At 38.4% G+C, this 18448-nt stretch overlaps 3 protein-coding genes across 3 annotated transcripts; 1 reads left to right on the top strand and 2 right to left on the bottom strand.

The window, feature by feature from the left end:
• Positions 1–558: 558 nt before the first annotated feature.
• ciarta (circadian associated repressor of transcription a) lies at positions 559–7146 on the bottom strand. Its single transcript, XM_077549583.1, has 6 exons — positions 6860–7146; positions 4876–5198; positions 4725–4800; positions 4223–4301; positions 3984–4137; positions 559–2409 (listed from the first exon to the last, which is right to left on the bottom strand). Exons 2-6 carry the CDS (start codon positions 5194–5196, stop codon positions 2026–2028), a joined length of 1014 nt encoding a protein of 337 aa, XP_077405709.1. The 5' UTR covers positions 5197–5198; positions 6860–7146; the 3' UTR covers positions 559–2025.
• A 310-nt stretch (positions 7147–7456) lies between these two features.
• Positions 7457–10011, bottom strand: mrps21 (mitochondrial ribosomal protein S21). The gene is made up of 2 exons (XM_077549584.1): positions 9879–10011; positions 7457–7942 (listed from the first exon to the last, which is right to left on the bottom strand). The coding sequence occupies exons 1-2, from the start codon at positions 9959–9961 to the stop codon at positions 7762–7764; spliced, it is 264 nt and encodes an 87-aa protein (XP_077405710.1). The 5' UTR covers positions 9962–10011; the 3' UTR covers positions 7457–7761.
• Positions 10012–12001: 1990 nt separating this feature from the next.
• Positions 12002–15683, top strand: crabp2b (cellular retinoic acid binding protein 2, b). Its single transcript, XM_077548781.1, has 4 exons — positions 12002–12168; positions 13758–13936; positions 14991–15107; positions 15178–15683. The coding sequence occupies exons 1-4, from the start codon at positions 12087–12089 to the stop codon at positions 15226–15228; spliced, it is 429 nt and encodes a 142-aa protein (XP_077404907.1). The 5' UTR covers positions 12002–12086; the 3' UTR covers positions 15229–15683.
• The last annotated feature ends 2765 nt before the right edge of the window (positions 15684–18448 follow it).

Here is an 18448-nt window from a genome sequence, read left to right as displayed (position 1 = left end):
TATTAGACTGTCTTCCGCAAAGTCACATCAGAGATGTGACGCCTTTATTAGTGCTGCATAGCTCTGAGTATGACCACATATGAATATGAGTACAACTGGGTTACTGGATCAGTTTAAATTATGCCATTTTAACTGGAAATTGATTAAAACGGTGTGAATATGGCAATTATATTTCTTGTTGTTTTTCTAATGATTGTTTGTACTCCCTGGTTCACTCATGCAGACAAATTCACACTCATTGGCAAGACCCCACCCTATCTTTGCTCTCTGCTCACCATGCATACCACCACCTGCACTTTCCGCTCCAGCAGTTGCATTAACTTTTTCAAAGGTTTGCATTACTTTTACAAGAAATATTGGTTAACACTAGTTGTAGACAGAGGTGGCAAATCCAGGTGCAGAAAGTAAAAAACCCTGCCACCGTATGGCTTTAGCCCCTGATGTTAGCGAGCTAGCTAGCTGGGGCTAAAGCCAAACTCTGGCAGGGTTTTTACGTTCTGGACCTGGATTTGCCTGTTTGAAAGCGCAATAGAAATAAAGATGACTTGACTTGACCTCTGGTTGTAGACCATTCAACATGAGTTGACTTTTATTTTAAAACGTGTCAGTACAAAATTGATAAAAGCAATGACTTGTGCTCAAATGTCTTCAAGATAATCTACTGTTAAATATTACAATTAAAACACTTAAGTGTTACTAATGAATTGCAAAACAGCAGCAAAAAAAACTATAAAAGCAATGCTCAGAGTAGTTCTGTGCAAATGGTAAGATGTAAAAAAAAATAGCGCATTTCACTTCTGTGAAATAGAACAAAAATGAAAACATTAATACACAAAAACAACAAAGTCTGTGGTTTGAATCATGGCTAAAACAGTAAACGCAGATACTCTCAAGCCAAAATTTTATAAATACGGTAGCCGTCTGTTAAGGTGCAATAGCATTTCATTAATCTCCTTGGAAATTAAGTACAACCGTTCCATCTTTTTCAAAACATTAAGGCATTCACGTTTTTTCATTGTCACGTGCATGTACTTACGCATTCTGATTTATTAATGTAGTGCATAGAAAATAATTTGACTTATAGGGTACTTTTCCAGCAGCAACATCATAATTTTCTCCCCTCAATTACCCTTTTATAATTTATTTTGTAATTATAGTTTTATAAAAGAGAAAAATTCTAGGCTTCACATTAAATGACTTTGCGCTGCATTCCTTGACATAAATAACACATAAATATCAAATTTATATGGCATTCAATCAACACACTGTACATGGTCAAATATAGTGCAATAGTGTGTAATTTCAGGCAGATTTTGTAGGGAATTGACAGTAAGGTGTTACTTCACAGTACATTTTGTAGAGTACATTTGGTCCCACTCTAAACAGAGTCAAATTTACACTCGGAAGAGAATAAAATATTCAGAGTAAATTTTGCCCAAAGTATTTTCTGTGCACGAGGGAATGTTTTTGGTCTCCTTTTGGGTAAGAGCAAACAGTAGGAGTTGCCGTCTCCCAAGCTGAAGGTCGTCACTTTTTTCCCCTCTAAATAAACTAATAAAATATGTACTCACTAAATTTCCTTCAAAAATTGTATTAGAATTTCTGATTTAAAAAAAAAACGTTACTTGGGGTTTTGTCATGGGATAGGCAAATTCGCTCGTGCACAGTAAAAATATTTTGAGTAAAATTTACTGTGATTAGAGTGGGACCAAATACTCCTTTTGGAGTAAAATGTATTCTACAAAATGTACTGTGTTGAAGACTGGATTATATGCTGTGGAATAAAAATATGGAAATGGGAACTGTGACACTTGGTTTCTATTAAACGCAAAAACACAGATTGGTAATTGTGCATGTGTCTATTTTTGGACAATGTGCATGACTACAATACTATAGTCGAATGTGTTTACAGTACAGTCACCCGAGGCTGCAATGATGCTCTACACAGGGTACTTTAGTGTAGATTGTACCTTGAAGAGCAAACAATGACTCCTAACCCTTTTCTAAAATGGAGGACTCGAACTTTTACTCAGACTGGCACATTGTGGTGTTCTTATTGTACACGTCAGCAGAATTCACATCAGCACTTAAAGATATTGACTTGTCCTGTGTAACTTTGCAGTTGTGGGAAGAGGGGGGAGATATTTCATGTTCTAGAGTTTCTTCTTTGACGTGCACATGTGACGGCCTGCTGATTGCGTCGTTTACCATCTCAAGTCTGTTTCTGCAGTTGCCTTTAGTTGATGCAACTCTTCCATCCTCAGGAGCTTCCCGCTTCCTTGTTGGTCCAGATATATTCGCGGGAAAGGTGCATGGCATCACGGATGGGAAGCTTTCAGGTTGGGGAATCTTTTTCTTGGGTGGGTCTATTTCTGCATAGTCTGAATCCAACCAGGTGAACTTCCGCTTCTAGAATAAAAAAAATAAAAAAAAGTAGCTTCAGTGTTAAATGTCGTAGTTTCGCTGATATACAACAGCTTGTAAAGACAGCAGTGGATAAGAGGTACATACAGACAGAAAGTAACATCACATTGTAATGTACAATACAGTGAAAAGTCTTAGATAACATGAGATGTGTTGTTTTAGTACTCCTGTAATGACGATACAGTAAGTTGAACACATAGATCGCTGCCAAGGCTGAACTGTTAACAGAAGTGAAAAACATTTGGGAAGTAGAGGTGGGAAAATCCAGGTCCAGAAAGTAAAAACCCTGCCACATTTTGGCTTTATCCCAAGGGTGGGCATACTCGGTCCTCGAGGGCTGCAGTCCTGCAGGTTTTGGATGTTTCCCCTTCTCCAACACAGCTCATCAGCAAGCTCTGCATAAGCTTGGTAACGATCCTGTTGATTGAAATTAGCTCCGTTGCAGCAGGGAAACCTGCAGGACGCCGGCCCTTGAGGACCGAGTTTGCCCACCACTGCTTTAGCACCCATACGCTAGCTAGCTCGCTAAATGGTGAACAAACACCATGGGAGCTAGCTAGCTAGCACCTGGGGCAGAGGTGGCAAATCCAGGTCCAGAAAGTGAAAACTCTGCCCCAGTTTGACTTTAGCCCCAGGAGCTAGCTAGCTAGCTCCCATAGTGCTTGTTCACCATTTAGCAAGCTAGCTAGCATATGGGGCTAAAGCCAAACTGTGGCAGGGTTTTTACTTTCTGGACCTTGATTTGCGACTCTGTTGGGAAGGACTTTACATTGAGTTTAATAGACTTTCAATTATGGCTTCTCACGATCATAAAAACATTATAATCGAACAAAGAAAAATGCCCATTTCCAAAGTTATTATAAATCGTAACTTGAAAACTAACAAAATAACCAAAACTAAAATTAAGAAAAAAAGAAAAGAAAAAAAAACTCCTTAACAAAATGAAATAAAAATGAGTGCTTTAAAAAAAAAAAAGAGGAAAAAAAGAACACCAACTGAAACTACATCTTACATTTATAAATCTAGCTGATTGTAACTATTAGGGGTGTCAAAATTAGTGTGTTAATTTTGAGTTAATTTAAAGTTCCTTAACGGCACTAATTGTTTTTAAGACGCGATTAATGACTGCCCCTTACTTGGAAAGCCCGTACTGGGGGAATTCCAGTTGCAATGCAGCAGACACGTCCACGTCAAAAATTTGCAGTGATAAATTTAATAATAATGCATATATTTGTGGAGACTGGGGACAATTTAAAATAATGTGCAGAATTTCACCGGTTACTTCATGTTAAAAGTAGATAGCGCTTCATATGTCACGTCTTACAAATGTTATTATGCCATCTAGTGGCAGAAATATGTTATGGTATATGTTCTTCTGCCATCCCTGAGCGTGCTTTAAACTGTTTGACACCCCACTTGGAGTTGACTGTAAAACTGAACACATAGCAAAAATAATTACACACAGTGTGTTCACTATCATGTTTACTTATCATGATTTCAAAATCCAAAATTACCCATCTGGATTTAGACTGCAGTCCAACAATAAATATGGTGCTCACCTTAACTGGCATGCTGAGCTGATTTTGGCGCCAGTGAGTCATAAGTTTGGGGGTGAAGGTTTGGGCTAACGTGACTGTAGGACGAGGTGTCACCTGAGGGAACCATAGTTTGAGCATTCCCTCTATCTGCAACAAGTTGTGGAGATATCGCTCCCTGCAAGAAAAAAATGGGTAAGAAGGAAAACACATTAATTGCAGTGCTGTGGCTAAGAACATAACCACAATCTTATTGGGCTTACCCCATTTCAGGCCTCTGCAGAATTCCCAAAATCCTATGCAGTCTGTCCATAGCGACGCTCTGCTGGAAACTGGTTAAACCTGCCAAAGGAGAATGCACACGTCAAGACTGCTTTTGCATTTGCTTGACTAAAATCAGTGATAAAGACTATTTGAATCCTGAGGTGGCAAATCCAGGTCCAGAAAGTAAAAACCCTGCCATAGATTGGCTTTAACCCCTGATGCTAACTAGCTAGCTCCCTAAAAGGTAAATAAGCACCATGGGAGCTAGCTAGCTAGCACCTGGGGCTAAAGCCAAACTGTGGCAAGGTTTTTACTTTCTGGACCTGGATTTGCTACCTCTGTTTGAATCTGCCTTTGGTTCCAAATCCTTGATTTGAGCAGCTGATTTTGTGATGGGTGGTATAAAAGTTAAATATGTTCAATGTGCTGATGCTATGTAAAAAATAAACAAACATGACTGGATGGGATGCTAATCATGTTTGCCATAACTCAACCGCATACCTTTATTAAACCTGCCAGCTTTAAGTCCGTGAAGAAGTTCCATCAGAGGACAGATGAAGTTGTGCAAATCTGTACACTAGAAAAAAAATACAGTTGATCATCAACTCAGCACAAAACAACAAACAAAAAGGCACATTTTAAAAGTACTAACTTTCTGAGTGAATGCGAGGTCTCCTGCTGAAGGTGATGAGTCGCCAGTGGGGGCACCAGGAGAGAGATGATACTTGGTTCTACCACTAGCATGTACAGTGTGGTGGGCTCTCTTGGACCTTGAGTACATTTTATCCAAACGACCTCGTAAACATCCCTCATAGCCTGATAAGACTTTACAAGTCCCCAAGTCCTCCTCCTCTCCTTCTGACAAAATGCCAGCTTCATCTTCAGTCAGCTCGCTCTCACTAAGAATGTAGTTGAGGGTGGGTGGATGAAAGTCGTAAGATGGCCACTGAGAAGAAGCACTCATTGGATTCATATCTGTAGACAAATAGTGAGGTAGAAAATTAGGACTCGACCGGTACGGATTTTTTGAAGCCGATGTCGATTCTGCTATTTGGAAGAATATCATTCTGATGACCATTTAATATATATATATATATATATATATATATATATATATAACAAAAAATTGCCAATTTTGTGGGGTGAGATGGTTGTATTTTTGAATGACATTACTCCATATTTGTCTTATGTTTTAATGTGTTAAAAAGAGAGGCTAAAATCTGCCAATTTTAAAAGCGCTAATATCAGTCGATTAAATTGGGCAGCTGGTTAACCTGTTGGTCGCTACAGAAAATAGTATAAAAATAATTGCTCTTGGCAAGTGCTAGTTTTAAACCTAACTGACTCAACATTGCCGGTTTGGGTCCTGAATATATTATGATTGAATATAACCCCAGTAGGGCGCTGAGATCTGCAGACTTGGGCCAATTAGTGGAACCCAGAGTTCAAAGTAAACATGGTGAAGCTGCATTTAGCTGCTATGCTGCACACAAATGGAATAAGCTCCCAAAAGACGTGAAGTCAGCCCTGAGTGTAAATACAGGTTAAAAACTTTGCTTTTTGTCCTAAACCTTTGATTAGCATCTTCTAAACATTTTAAAATAATGTATTTTCTTTCGTTATGATCTTTATCAGAGCAAAATTGTGCTAATGATACCTTCATTGACATGCATCAATAGCAATTTTTTGGTCATTTTACTGGACACACAAGCAGTGTTGTCTGCAAATATTTTATATTAAGCATCATTGAAGCTTTAACTTAAACGGGAGATTCAACAGATTTGTTGAGTGCACAGCACGAGTCATGGCGTTATTTGAATCACAATCAAAGATTACATTAGAGCTCAACATGGAACAATGCTATTTCCAATTTTGATCAAGCTATGACATTTTTCCCCTTATGTAATTCAAAACAAGCTACAGCAGGTAGAGCTGTATGTGGCAGAGTTGGGTAAGATTATGAAACGTTTGCAAGAGAGGAGCCATGAACTGATATAATCTAAATAAGAAAATTATGTAAATAATTGTGCAAATGGTCAAAATGTCTTGGCTGGCAGGTTAAGAAACCATTCTATTAATCACAACATTATAGTTTCCCTAGTTATTTGAACTAGATTGATTTTTACGGTATCATCAAAATCATGTTAGTTAAAGGATAGCATGTTGGAACACTGTATATAGATATATTTGTATTTCACTTTATTTAAAAAAAAAAACTTAAAAAAAACACTAAAACATTACAGTTAATATGTCAGTTTACACTTAAATTCTGATTACAGTATTGGGGAACTATTTTTAAAATACTTTATTTTAAATCAACAAACAGTATTTGGTAACTAAATCTTAACATTAAAGAATATGACCTTTTATATACACGTGCCGCAAACTTTCAGCGTCACGTTCCATGAGTCATGCTCGAGTACGTGCGTAACAGACTTGTAGAACCCATCTTCGTAAGGTTAAGATTTTGTTATTTATTGTAAAAAGTGAATCTTACACAAAATGTACACAACGCAAAAGGCGTGGCTAATGGTTTTACTGTACATGGCTGATGCACATTACGCATGCACGTATTTACTTCACAGACACAGAATTTGTCAACCTTAACTTCAAATATTTTAATTTCAGAGTCTTACCTTATGACTGCAGCAGAAGTGGTTTCCTGAAAATGCAGCTATCAAATATTCAAGGCAAAGCTCGTGAAATACAAACAGAAGCAAAACTGCCGCTGTACTGTGCTGTTCTATCCGGTTAATCGTGACTGCATCTACAGCAGTCAAGCCAACATGCTCAAGTACAACTCGAGCAACAGGGAATACACGTGCGGAGTGGGTACACAACTCTGATTGGCTGAGGAATTCTTGGCTCCTATCTCATTGGTCGGGAGGCGTGACCAATCAGCAGGCATCCAGGAGATGATTGGCTGGAATCCCCGCAGCCCGCACGTGTTTTGCGTATGGCCTCGTAACGAAGCGAACCGTCACGAGGCAGCCGCCTGCGTCTGTTGACTTGAAATGCAGTTTGCAAGTTGTGGGAAGTAAATAAGTGTAAATACGTGTAAATACTTTTACTTGAGTATTGTCTGGCAACTTCTTGTTTTTACGTTCATTAAATATGATTATTGCAATCTATTACAACTGAGCTAACAGTTTGTTATCAAGCAGTATTTATTTTATACATTTTAGACAATATTTGTTGGAGCCAGTAAACCCCCCCACCACCACCTTTTTAAGTTTATATACATACATACATTTTATTGCAACAAATGGTTTGCACGCACGGCACAATAGAGTAGACAACATTCACAAAATATGCAAGAACTGGTGTTCCAAAGACAAGCACAGCAATTTTTCACACGAAATCTGTGCCATGAGATGATAAAGAAAATGGGAGTACAAATTTCCTTCTGAGAAAACATATCCCATTTTTTCCATTTCTCAGTTTGGTGACAACAATTGGGTTGACTTTCCATTTTCTACCTTGCTGACTACATTTCAACCATTCCACTGCAAGCATCCTTGTATCAGTCGCCGTTTCACTAAGAACCAAGCCAGGGATCCGTTCTGTTTGTCCTGGATATGAAGGCGATTTTCCGGGCCATTTCAGTGTTGTAGATACGCTTACAGTTCTCATAGCTCTTCCGCTGACGTTCTCTGCAGGGCTTCTCGTAGTACCGCCTGCGGTTCACCGTCTCAATGACCCTATCCTGGGTTAGGATCCTGTAATAAAAGCCTAATGTCTGTCGATGCCACAGGTAAACAATAGAAAATATAACTAAAATGCTAGCCTATTTTTATTATAGGAATTTACAAAAGTTTGAATCCTTCCATGGACTGGTGAAAAAATACTATGAATTTTGAGGGGGAATATATTTTCTCATAATTTGATTCAAACAAAATTTCATGCTAGTGCACATGGATATCTATGCTACACTCAATCACGTGTGTGTGAATGGGGAAATGAGAGGCATGCAGTGTGCACAATGCACTTAGTAGAAAGGCGCTTTGTAAAGTACAATCCATTCTCTCGCACGGGTCAGATCTGACACATTCAATATGTCAGACGTGCTTATATATCCCTTCAATTATGGGGAGAGATTTGTCTCAAAAATTTCCAAAGATTATTTTTTGCGATTCTCACGTATTTTTCAGATCCACAAACATATTCGTCATTTTCACGTGTTTTTCAAATCCGCAAATGTATCCGCGATTTTCATGTCTTTTTAAATTTTGTGTGTGCATTTTCCATGACTTTTGCTATCGAGTTGTCGAAAGTGCGTTTGTGGATCGTTGCGCATGCGCATTTATTTTTTAGACAAACATCACACTGTTTCGAGATATTCACACACACACACAAGCTCTCAGATATTCATGTGTGTCTAAGGCCCGTTCCTCCGCCGTCCACGGGGAGGCAATGTTACTGTGCCCATTGAAAGGGAACGAGCCGTTTCTGTTTCTCGTTTAAAATTGGACATTGAAAAACAGAAATCGAGTCTTTATCTGACCTTTCATTATGTGTTTATTTTGCACAAGTCGGGAAACAAAATGCGACCTTAGTTTGTTTCCCTTGAGCTTGTTTTGCTTTCACTCAAGACACTCTCCTGCTGTTGAATTTTCTTTTTCTACGCCACTAAAGCAGCACCAAAGAAGAAGAGTGTCTTTCGAGTAAAGCTAAAACAAATTAAGGTCGCATTTTGTTTCCAGACTTGCGCAAAATAAACACATAATGAAAGGTCAGATAAAGACTCAATTTCTGTTTTTCAAAGTCCAATTTTAAACGAGAAACGTCTCGTTCCGTTCAATGGAGGCAGCAACACCGCCTCCCCGTGGACAGCAGAGGAAGGGGCCTTAGACACATGTGACTATCTGAAAGCTTGTGTGTGTGTGTGTGTGTGTGTGTGTGCGTGTGTGTGTGTGTGTGAATATCTTGAAACAGCGTGATGTTTGTCTCAAAAATAAATGCACGTGCGCAACGATCCACAAATACACTTTCGACAACCTGCAAGCAAAAGTTAGGGAAAATGCACACACAACATTTTAAAAAGACGTGAACATTGCAGATACATTTGTGGATCTGTAAAACACATGTGAAAATCACAAATGTATTTGTGTGAATATTTTTCAGACAAATCTCTCCCCATATTGATGATGCGATGTTAATGGTTAAAGAAAAACATGTCATTTTTGGGGTCTACTGAAAATATCTCGAAACAGCGTGATGTTTGTCTAAAAAAAAATGCGCGTGCGCAACGATCCACAAACGCACTTTCGACAAATCGATAGCAAAAGTCATGGAAAATGCACACATTAAATTAAAAAAGACGTGAAAATCGCGGATACATTTGTGGATCTGAAAAACACATGTGAAAATCGCGAAAATGTTTGTGGATCTGAAAAACACATGTGAAAATCACGGATGTATTTGTGGATATTTAAAACATGTGAAAATCACAAATTTATTTGCGTGAACATTTTTGAGACAAATCTCTCCCCATATTCAATGGGCCCACCCATTCCAAGCGGGGTCTTGTGATATTTTGAGCACGCACAGTTGCGTGACATTGAGCGGAAGGGTATCTTAGCTCACATTAGAAACCGTTCATTCTTGCCCGATAGTAAGTTTTACAACATAGAAATATAATATGACACACTTTACCTGTTGAGTTGTTTGTACGCTGCATCTACGTTGCCATCTTGAACCATCACTGTCCGGGCAACGAAGCGAAGATGTCTCGCCATGTTGAAAACCAACCAATGGTAGCGAAAATGTTCACCGTGTAGAAACAGACCTTTTTAGTAAAAGGTTCCGCCAACAGTTCTGTCCAACAGGTTAAAGAGGTGCTTCAAATCATTAATTTAAAGGCGAGAATACTTCGTGAATGTAAGAATTGTTGACGTTAATATAAATTAAATTTATTTTGGGGATTTTATTTATAATTTACATTTTTAATTGTATCAACAACACGACTGCTTGCAGGTCGAGTTAATCCACTACATACAATTATTTTTTCTCTCTGGTTGATTTAATCGTAAACAATTAATTGTTTTATTTCTCTAAGTCCTTGTGTATTATTATTATTATGGCTACTGGAGATATTGTTTAGTGCCTTTAGATAACTTCTTTTGTTTGTGGTATAAAGCAGGTGGTATATAAATCAAACTGTAAGAACTTAGAAGCATTCTACTGTGTTTAGCTGATGATGATGTGTACAACACACATTACATACACATCACACACTCTTCTACTTTTAGGCCTTTGTTAAAGTCGTAGTGACCTCTCCTCTCTAGGCTGGGTTAGAAACTGGAGCTCTCTGACATCAACATTTCCCATTGACACAAGAGGAAGATGACTTTGAGCACTTAGCAACGTCTCGCTCCCTACCTGGTCTCACTACATAAACAGCAGCTGCCATAACCTGAAGAAATTCTGGATAAACAGTGTGTCAAACCCTTGGAGAAATAAGAGTATTCAAAAATGCCAAAACATTACTTATAAGAACAAGGATTTCGAAAAATTACTGGTCTCTGGTGCCCACCACTGGAGCACAGGCCCAAAAGAATGATGCACTACTCTTCCTGGAGTGCTACCACTTTCTCAATTAAGTCAGACTTGCTCCACGTGGCAGACAAAATCCAAAATCTGAGACTTCTTGCACAGATAACGTCATTATTGTTGACTAAATGCACTGAATTGCGTTTCCAGAGACATCCTCTCTGATGAAATATTCCTTACTAATGTGTACGTGTAAGTGCATGTGTAAGAAACATGTATTTCCTTTCAAACTCACTGTGGAGGTAGTCTACACATTCTTTTCTTACTAGACCTGGTATGTAGCCCTTAAAGACATGACATTTATAGGGACACAAAAACAAACAAATCATGGTGGGTTAGACGGGACTAATATCTATTGATAGCCCCCAGCAGGAAGTCTTATCTATTGGTAGTACAATTAAAAGCTCTTAACCGCCCCCACCTGTATACCCGTAACCGGTTTTCAGATTTCACATTCCAGATGCTGGAAATGTTATTTCAAGGCTGGGTGGACATTCAAACAAAAATCCTTTATCAACAGGTTGGGAGAATAAATGATACAATAAAATATATTTTATTGAATTAATTGATAATTGACCCTTGTCAGATTACATTCAACTTTGGGAATAAATTAAAACAATGTCATGGGACAAATACTTTAATGTAGGTTGTTATTGTGTGTCAGTGCTTCAGATAATAGGCCAGCAGAGAAGGCCTTGCTGGCCCTGGCACCCACCTTTGCCATAAATGCAGTGATAAAGTGGCACAAAAAAAGTATTTTAAAAGATGATAAACTAGCTATAACATATGTTAAGAGTAATACCGAATGGGCTGGTAGCCAAAGGTATCCTTCTTAACGGTCTGTTTCAGTTTTGGCCCACTGACTACTTTGAACAGCCTATTTTGGCATTAAAATTTGGCCGTAACACATTTGCGCCCTCTGCTGGTTGCTGTCAAGTGATGAACTCCCTTCTGGGCTCTCTAATTTCACTTAAAAAAAAAAATCTTATTATTATTATTGCATGTTTCACGGCACTTGGCGACAACACTTTCTTTATTGTAGAACGCTACCTGTTTGGCAGATTTTTTTTTTCCATCTCGTATCCAAATGTCTCATCTCGCTGATGCGGGGTGGTAGCAGCAAAGCCCTTCTTGCTCTTGACTTCTTATTGGCTGGAGCTTCTTCACATCCAGGCGAGCTATTAGCCAATAGAAAAGAGACGCAGATGCAAGACAGATGAGTGGACTTCGTCGACCTGGTTAACAGCGACACACACACGTAGACACACGCAGATCTTGTGCAGAAATAAACCATTCACACAGATCGTTAAGATGGAGAAGAAAATCCCGGACTTCTCTGGAAAATGGAAAATGAAGTCTTCGGAAAGTTTTGAGGAGCTCTTGAAAGCCCTAGGTGAGTAACAATTCATTTAAAGTCGGTAAGAAAACTTTCTAAACTAGATATTGTTATGTTACATGTAAATGTTTCATTCTTGACTTTATTAAATACATACAATGTATGTAATAATTTATTTAGGCATATTCAGCCATCCATCTATGTAAGACTGTTATTAAACATTGAGAACTCTGATGGGACATAATACTGTGACTGCATGTCTACAACTATACTAAATACTCTAAATACAGTCAATGACACTGTCAATATTGAGTTAATACTGGAATCTTTCTTTGCCACTGTCATCTGACAGTTTCACATGTGTCCCACTTTAAATGTAAACTATCACTTATCAGCAGTTGGTTATAGTCCTGGCCTATATAAGAAGTTTCTTGAGATAACAAGATATGAAGATTAGTTAATGAGTTGGTTATTGTGCAAATTGTCTCTAAATTTAGCATTTACCTAACCACTCTTTTGTTTTTTCTTTTTAAATCAAATTAAAAGCCAAACCTGTTTGTTTGGTAGAACTGCACATGAGAGATCAGGAAGGGGCCAACTAATGGCATTCATTCAAAATCAAAAGGCAAACAAACTGTGGAGGAATGTTAGATTCATCTGAAGCAGGGTACTCCTCATGCGGATGTAATTAGAGTCAGCGTAAACGGAACTGAGCCTCAACATGGGCCCCTACAGCCAGTCAGCAGCTATGAGACACAGACTTGCCTGCATGGCCCGGGGCCTCCCCGAGCCAAATCTAATGCGGCATGCGGGTGCTGTGCTTCCCTTAATGGCATGAGCAGACTGGAGCACAGAAAGTATGTTGTTAATTACCTTTTCAATCGAGGTTGGACCTCTCTCTAAATGTATTAACATCTTTATTTTACATCATTAGATCTAGAAGTGTTAATGCTCTTACTATCATGAATTCATTATCGGATGCTTCTCAATGTGTCATGTCCTAAAATTGCTTCATAAAATGGCAGCATACAAAAGTCACCGGCATGCGGAATTAGGTCTTTACTAGAAAAAAAACCTTGAAAAAACAAAACAACAACAACAACAACAAAAACCCTAGGAGGGGGAAAAAAAAAACGAAAAACAACAACATATTATAAAAATATCAATATATAATATTTACCTTAGCATAGTAATACCATAAATGCACAGGGGTTGCTTCAAGTGGATTAGAGGAAGTGCTCCTCCTTCATGTCTGTTCCCCCCCCAAAAAAGTCACTAGTCAATCTGGTGACCGGTGGTTGTGTTATTACTTTGGCTCCTAAACGCTAACTTGGACTAGTTGGACTTGTTTGAGTCGCTAAAAATATTTTGTGAATCCAATGGTCGAGTCCGAGACAAGTCTGAGTCAAATGCCAAGGAGTCCGAGTCAAGTCCAAAACAACAACAAAATGTTATTACAGTCCTGACTGTTGTATGTAATTGATGATGTATTTGGATCACTTTCCTAACACACGGCAGTAATGTAACACTGCATTAGCCAAAACCACAAACTGCAAAAAGACAGGAAATCGCTTGGAACCGGTATTTGGAGTGATGCAAAGCACAGCTGCCTTTTTGACCTGACATCTTTGTTCCTTTATGCACAGGTGTGAATGTGTTTGTGAGGAAAATTGCTGTGGCGGCAGCCTCTAGTCCTGCAGTGGAAATCACCCAGCAGGGGGAATGTCTGTCCATTAAAACATCCACCAGCATCCGCACTACCCATGTCTCCTTTACTGTGGGTCAATCTTTCAATGAGACCACAGTAGATGGACGCCCCTGCACGGTATTTATCATTCAGCATCACAGCACGTATTCTTACCTTAGTGGGAAATGGCCAACACTTGAACAGAGAAGAAAAAACATAAGGAAGTCATTGTAGTTTAGTAGACGTTCTGGTCTTCATTTAATACTGGGCTGGGAGGAACCAAGCCTCTGATTAGAACAACTTTAGTTTTTGTTAGCGCTGAACAATTAACAGAGTTGGCAAATCCAGGCCCAGAAAGTAAAAACACTGCCACAATTTGGCTTTAGCCCTAGGTGCTAGCAGCTAGCTAGCTCCCTGGGTGCTTGTTTACCTGCTAGGGAGCTAGCTAGCTAGCTAGCATGAAGGGCTAAAGCCAAACGTTTTACGTTCTGGACCTGGATTTGCCATCTCTGACAATAAACCAAACTTAAATCAACGATGCAATTAAAAAAACTAAACTAAAATCTTTGCTTTATTGGGTCAGTGGATAGGCTTTATATTTTATACATACGTATATTTTATTCATTTATTTGTTTATATAGCCTCTATATAATATTTACGCCACACTTGTAAGTAAGTGAGTAAGTAAGTAAGTAAGTAAGCTTTATTTCTATAGCGCTTTTCACAAACAGCGCTTTTTAACTTAAAAAGCGCTTTACAAAAAGAGGACAGCTTTGTACAAAGCAACATAAAATACAATGCCACAAAACAAAAACAGGCAGAATTTCGTGAAGTTGTCATAGTGAATGCTTAAAAGACTGCAACAAAGTGTTTAATAAGTTAACTATTCTATTTGAGGTAGATAAACTGCTGCTGAATGCAGAAAATGTATTTTCAAATCAGTACTGCCACATGTGAACAAAAAATGAAACTACACGCCCCTTTCTTCACGTACACAATGTGCACATGACGTCACATCCGCAGAAAGAGGGTGGGAAATTCGAACCCGAATCCAGTCAGAAAACTATTGGCCAACAGAGGTGCCAAATCCAGGTCCAGAAAGAAAATTTGATAATTTTTCAAACTCTTTCAGCCCTAGTTTTTATGTTAAATGAGCCTAAACCACTTTTGTATTTCTGTCTTTTTCATGAAGAGTTTTCCTACATGGGAATCAGAGAACAAGATTAGCTGTGAACAGACATTACAGAAAGGCGAGGGACCTAAAACAGCCTGGACTCGAGAGTTGACTAATGACGGAGAGCTGATACTGGTAAATCATTTTGTTGATAAATGCTGCCAGCATGGCTTCGTGGTTAAACCGTTTTTCTTTCTTTTTCTAGACGATGATTGCCGGGGATGTTGTCTGCACCAGAGTTTATGAAAAGGAATAAGGAAATGGAAAGACTGTCATACGATATTCTCCATTTGTGACTCATGCATGGTTCATATTTGCCTTGCCCTTCCTTTTGTCCTCTGAGAGAGGCCAATCTTGGTCAGATCAAGCTCCACATGCAGAAAATTTTACTTAATATTGAATTGAATTGCGTAAATCAGGAATTTGCTTGGATTCATTAGTTCCTTCTTATTCCAAATTATTGAGAATGCCAAGTGGGGATCGGCATTTTATGAATCTTTGCATCAGCTATAGGTACATTTAACAATGAGTTAATTGTTGTTCGATATTATTTTTAATTATTTAGAAAACTCTCAGCATGAGGAGCTGTATTTTTTTCACAAATTGTTTTTTCCTGTAAAATACGTTTTTTTTTCTGTGCAGTAGTTACTACCAAACCTGAATGGATTCTCCATGTATAAAAAATGAAATATTACACTTTTATTTTCAAAACTATTAGGAGTGTTTTTATTTTATAGATTGATGAGTCCTTTTCAAATACAATGGTGCCATAGCTTAGCCAGCTAACTTACCCCTAACGCTAAATTAGATATATGTTGCAGTTCCAGAACACTTTCAGCAACACAGACACTAAAGTAACATATTCAGACAGACAATATAACAGTACACAGTCATATATTTTTTTATTCTCTGTGAGGAATGTGATTGTTTGAAAATGAATTTACCTTAAAAAAAGAAAAGAAAAAAAAGAAGCTCCTTTCAGCATGGTGGAGGGTGAAAAAACAGACAAAAAGGTATTAGCCAAAACCACAACTTACATAAAGAGGGAATCTGCATGGGGAATAATTTGGAGTGATGCAAAGTACAGCTCCCTATTTGACTTTTTTTTTTTTTTTTACATTTTCAAGTGTGATGATGGATTTGGTATTCAGTGTCTCCAGGGCCTTCAGTTCACCAACCAAAAACTTAACACTAATCGTTTGTCATGCTGTAAAAAAATAAAAGGGACTGTCAGACTTTTCTTGAGAAGGGTAGAGCTATGGATTTTCCAGATTTAAAAAAAGTGTGCAGACAAGTGGTCCTGTGACGCTCTTTCCAGTTTATGCACACAATGCTAACATAAATGTTGTATTCTCAATGACCTCAATAAGTGAATGTATGAGTCCTCAGCCCGAATGTATATTTTATGTGTCCAGTTGGAGGTTTTCTCAACAGCCACTCTGAAGCACACATCATTGTGTGAGGAAAAACCACAGATATTTTACTGCGCTCCGGGGTGGATGGAAAGTTCTTCGCTGTTTGCTCAATAAAAAAATAAAAAAATTGGCAGTCACATATTAAATCTGACTAAATGACACCCCTTGACTAAAGGTTGTTATCCACAGAGGAGAATTTGAAACCATTCGGTCCCTCCTTATTAACCGGGTTATTTTCCCCCACACAACTGGGGTGCCAGTTCATTCCTCTAGCAGTGATGTAATGGGGCCTCGCGTGTAGCACGGTCAGCTTTGGAATGCTGTGGTTTTGATTTGGGGCCATCTGAAACAATCATGAATGTTAAAGCAGAGTTGCAGGAGTCCACTGATAAACATACCAGCACAAAAGGCTGTACAAGTGCAAGAATTGAAGCTGATAAGTAGGCCAAAGCAGACAAAAAAAATATGCCATGGTTCGTAAACTCAATGGCTGCACTGAACATTAATTGGATGGAGGCATCAAAAGCACAGCACACCCCAGTGCTTGACTGTAGGCAAGAAACATTTGTCTTTGTGCTCCTGACCTGGTTGCCCTCACACACTCGTGACAACCAAATAAGTTTATCTAGATCTCATCAGACCGCACGACATGATTCCACTAATACTTCCTTAGTCTTCTTCTTTTCCACTTCGTTGGCCTGTTCTGAGTGGAACCTGTCCTGTTAAACTGCACTGTGAAAAACAAAAACAAAAACAAAACTGTAATATGACAGAATTTTACAGTTTAAAAAATAAGTATTTTAAAAATAACATGAAATCACTGTAACTGTAAAATCATACAATATTTCTGCTCTTTTACAAAAAAAAAATCATTAGAAATACATATATTGATTGTTAAAATATGTTCACAAATGTATCATAATTTCACAAATATTTGTCTATTATCTAATGGAATAAAATGTAAAATTCAACTTTAAAACCCTGAAAAAAAGGAAAAAATATATATATTTACTGATAAATTAACAGTATTTCTTTTTTGTAATTTTACCACAATTTCTTTGTGAATTTACAATTTTTTGAAAGTGAAAAGATTTCTGTGATTTTCTATAGATGGTAGCATTCATTGTATTAACATTTATTTTGAAAGGACATCTAATGAAATATACACTGTAAAAAAACTGTAACTTTCCGGCATCTGGGCACCAGAAAAATACTGTGAAATAACAGAAAATAACTTTTTTACAGTACAGTAGTTTTAAACTGTAATTTTAACAATATTGTATGTAATATAACATTATATTACAACAGTATATGGCGCCCCAGCTGCCAGAAAATTACCGTTTTTTTCCTTCTTTTTTTTTTTTACAGTGTGATAGTTAGTCTTGGCCACGGTGCTGCAGCTCACTTCAAGGTATTGGAAATCTTCTCCAAACCTTGGCCAGGTTTATGTAGAGAGTTCTTTGCCATGAGGTGCTATGTTGATCTTTGAGTGAGTGTGTAAAGTTGTAATACCCACTTTAACACACCTGCTCCCTATTCAATTTTGAGACTTTGCAAAACTAATGAGGCACATGACACCGCGGAGAAAAAGGACGACCTGTGCTCAATTTTCCGTTAGGGGTGTACTCACTTTTGTTGCTAGGGGATTCAATAAATGATACATTTACATTGTTGTATAAGCTGTAGCGGTGGCATGGTGGCTGACTGGTTAGCACATCCGCCTCCCAGTCCAGAGGACGTGAGATCGAGTTCGGGCTTCGGCCTTCCTGGGTGGAGTTTGCATGTTCTCCCCATGCTTGTATGGGTTTTCTCCGGGTGCTCCGGTTTTCTCCCACATTCCAAAGACATGCATGGCAGGTTAATTGAACACTCTGAATTGTCTGAATTGTGAGTTTGATGATTGTTCGTCTCTGTGTGCCCTGCGATTGGGTGGCAACCAGTTCAGAGTGTACCCCACTTACTGCCGGAAGCCAGCTGGGATAGGCTTCCGCGACCCTTGTGAGGACAAGCGGTCAAGAAAATGGATGGATGGATGGTATAAGCTGTAGACTGACTACTTTT

The sequence above is a fragment of the Vanacampus margaritifer genome, chromosome 17 (genome assembly GCF_051991255.1).
Source record: "Vanacampus margaritifer isolate UIUO_Vmar chromosome 17, RoL_Vmar_1.0, whole genome shotgun sequence".
NCBI classification, from domain to species: Eukaryota; Metazoa; Chordata; class Actinopteri; order Syngnathiformes; family Syngnathidae; genus Vanacampus; species Vanacampus margaritifer.
The sequence above is the reverse complement of the archived record's forward strand: the minus strand, read 5'-3'. Positions and strand labels throughout refer to the sequence as shown.

Bases quoted from the DNA above. Each gene is read 5' to 3' on its own strand.
- ciarta (XM_077549583.1), bottom strand. From the start codon at position 5,196: ATGAATCCAATGAGTGCTTCTTCTCAGTGGCCATCTTACGACTTTCAT. The intron at 4,302-4,724 runs GTATGCGGTTGA...CTCCTTTGGCAG, and splicing joins AGCTGGCAGGTTTAATAAAG to GTTTAACCAGTTTCCAGCAG. The intron at 2,410-3,983 runs GTGAGCACCATA...TTTTTATTCTAG, and splicing joins AGCTCAGCATGCCAGTTAAG to AAGCGGAAGTTCACCTGGTT.
- mrps21 (XM_077549584.1), bottom strand. From the start codon at position 9,961: ATGGCGAGACATCTTCGCTTCGTTGCCCGGACAGTGATGGTTCAAGAT. The intron at 7,943-9,878 runs GTAAAGTGTGTC...CTTTTATTACAG, and splicing joins GCGTACAAACAACTCAACAG to GATCCTAACCCAGGATAGGG.
- crabp2b (XM_077548781.1), top strand. From the start codon at position 12,087: ATGGAGAAGAAAATCCCGGACTTCTCTGGAAAATGGAAAATGAAGTCT. The intron at 12,169-13,757 runs GTGAGTAACAAT...CTTTATGCACAG, and splicing joins GGAGCTCTTGAAAGCCCTAG to GTGTGAATGTGTTTGTGAGG. The intron at 15,108-15,177 runs GTAAATCATTTT...TTCTTTTTCTAG, and splicing joins ATGACGGAGAGCTGATACTG to ACGATGATTGCCGGGGATGT.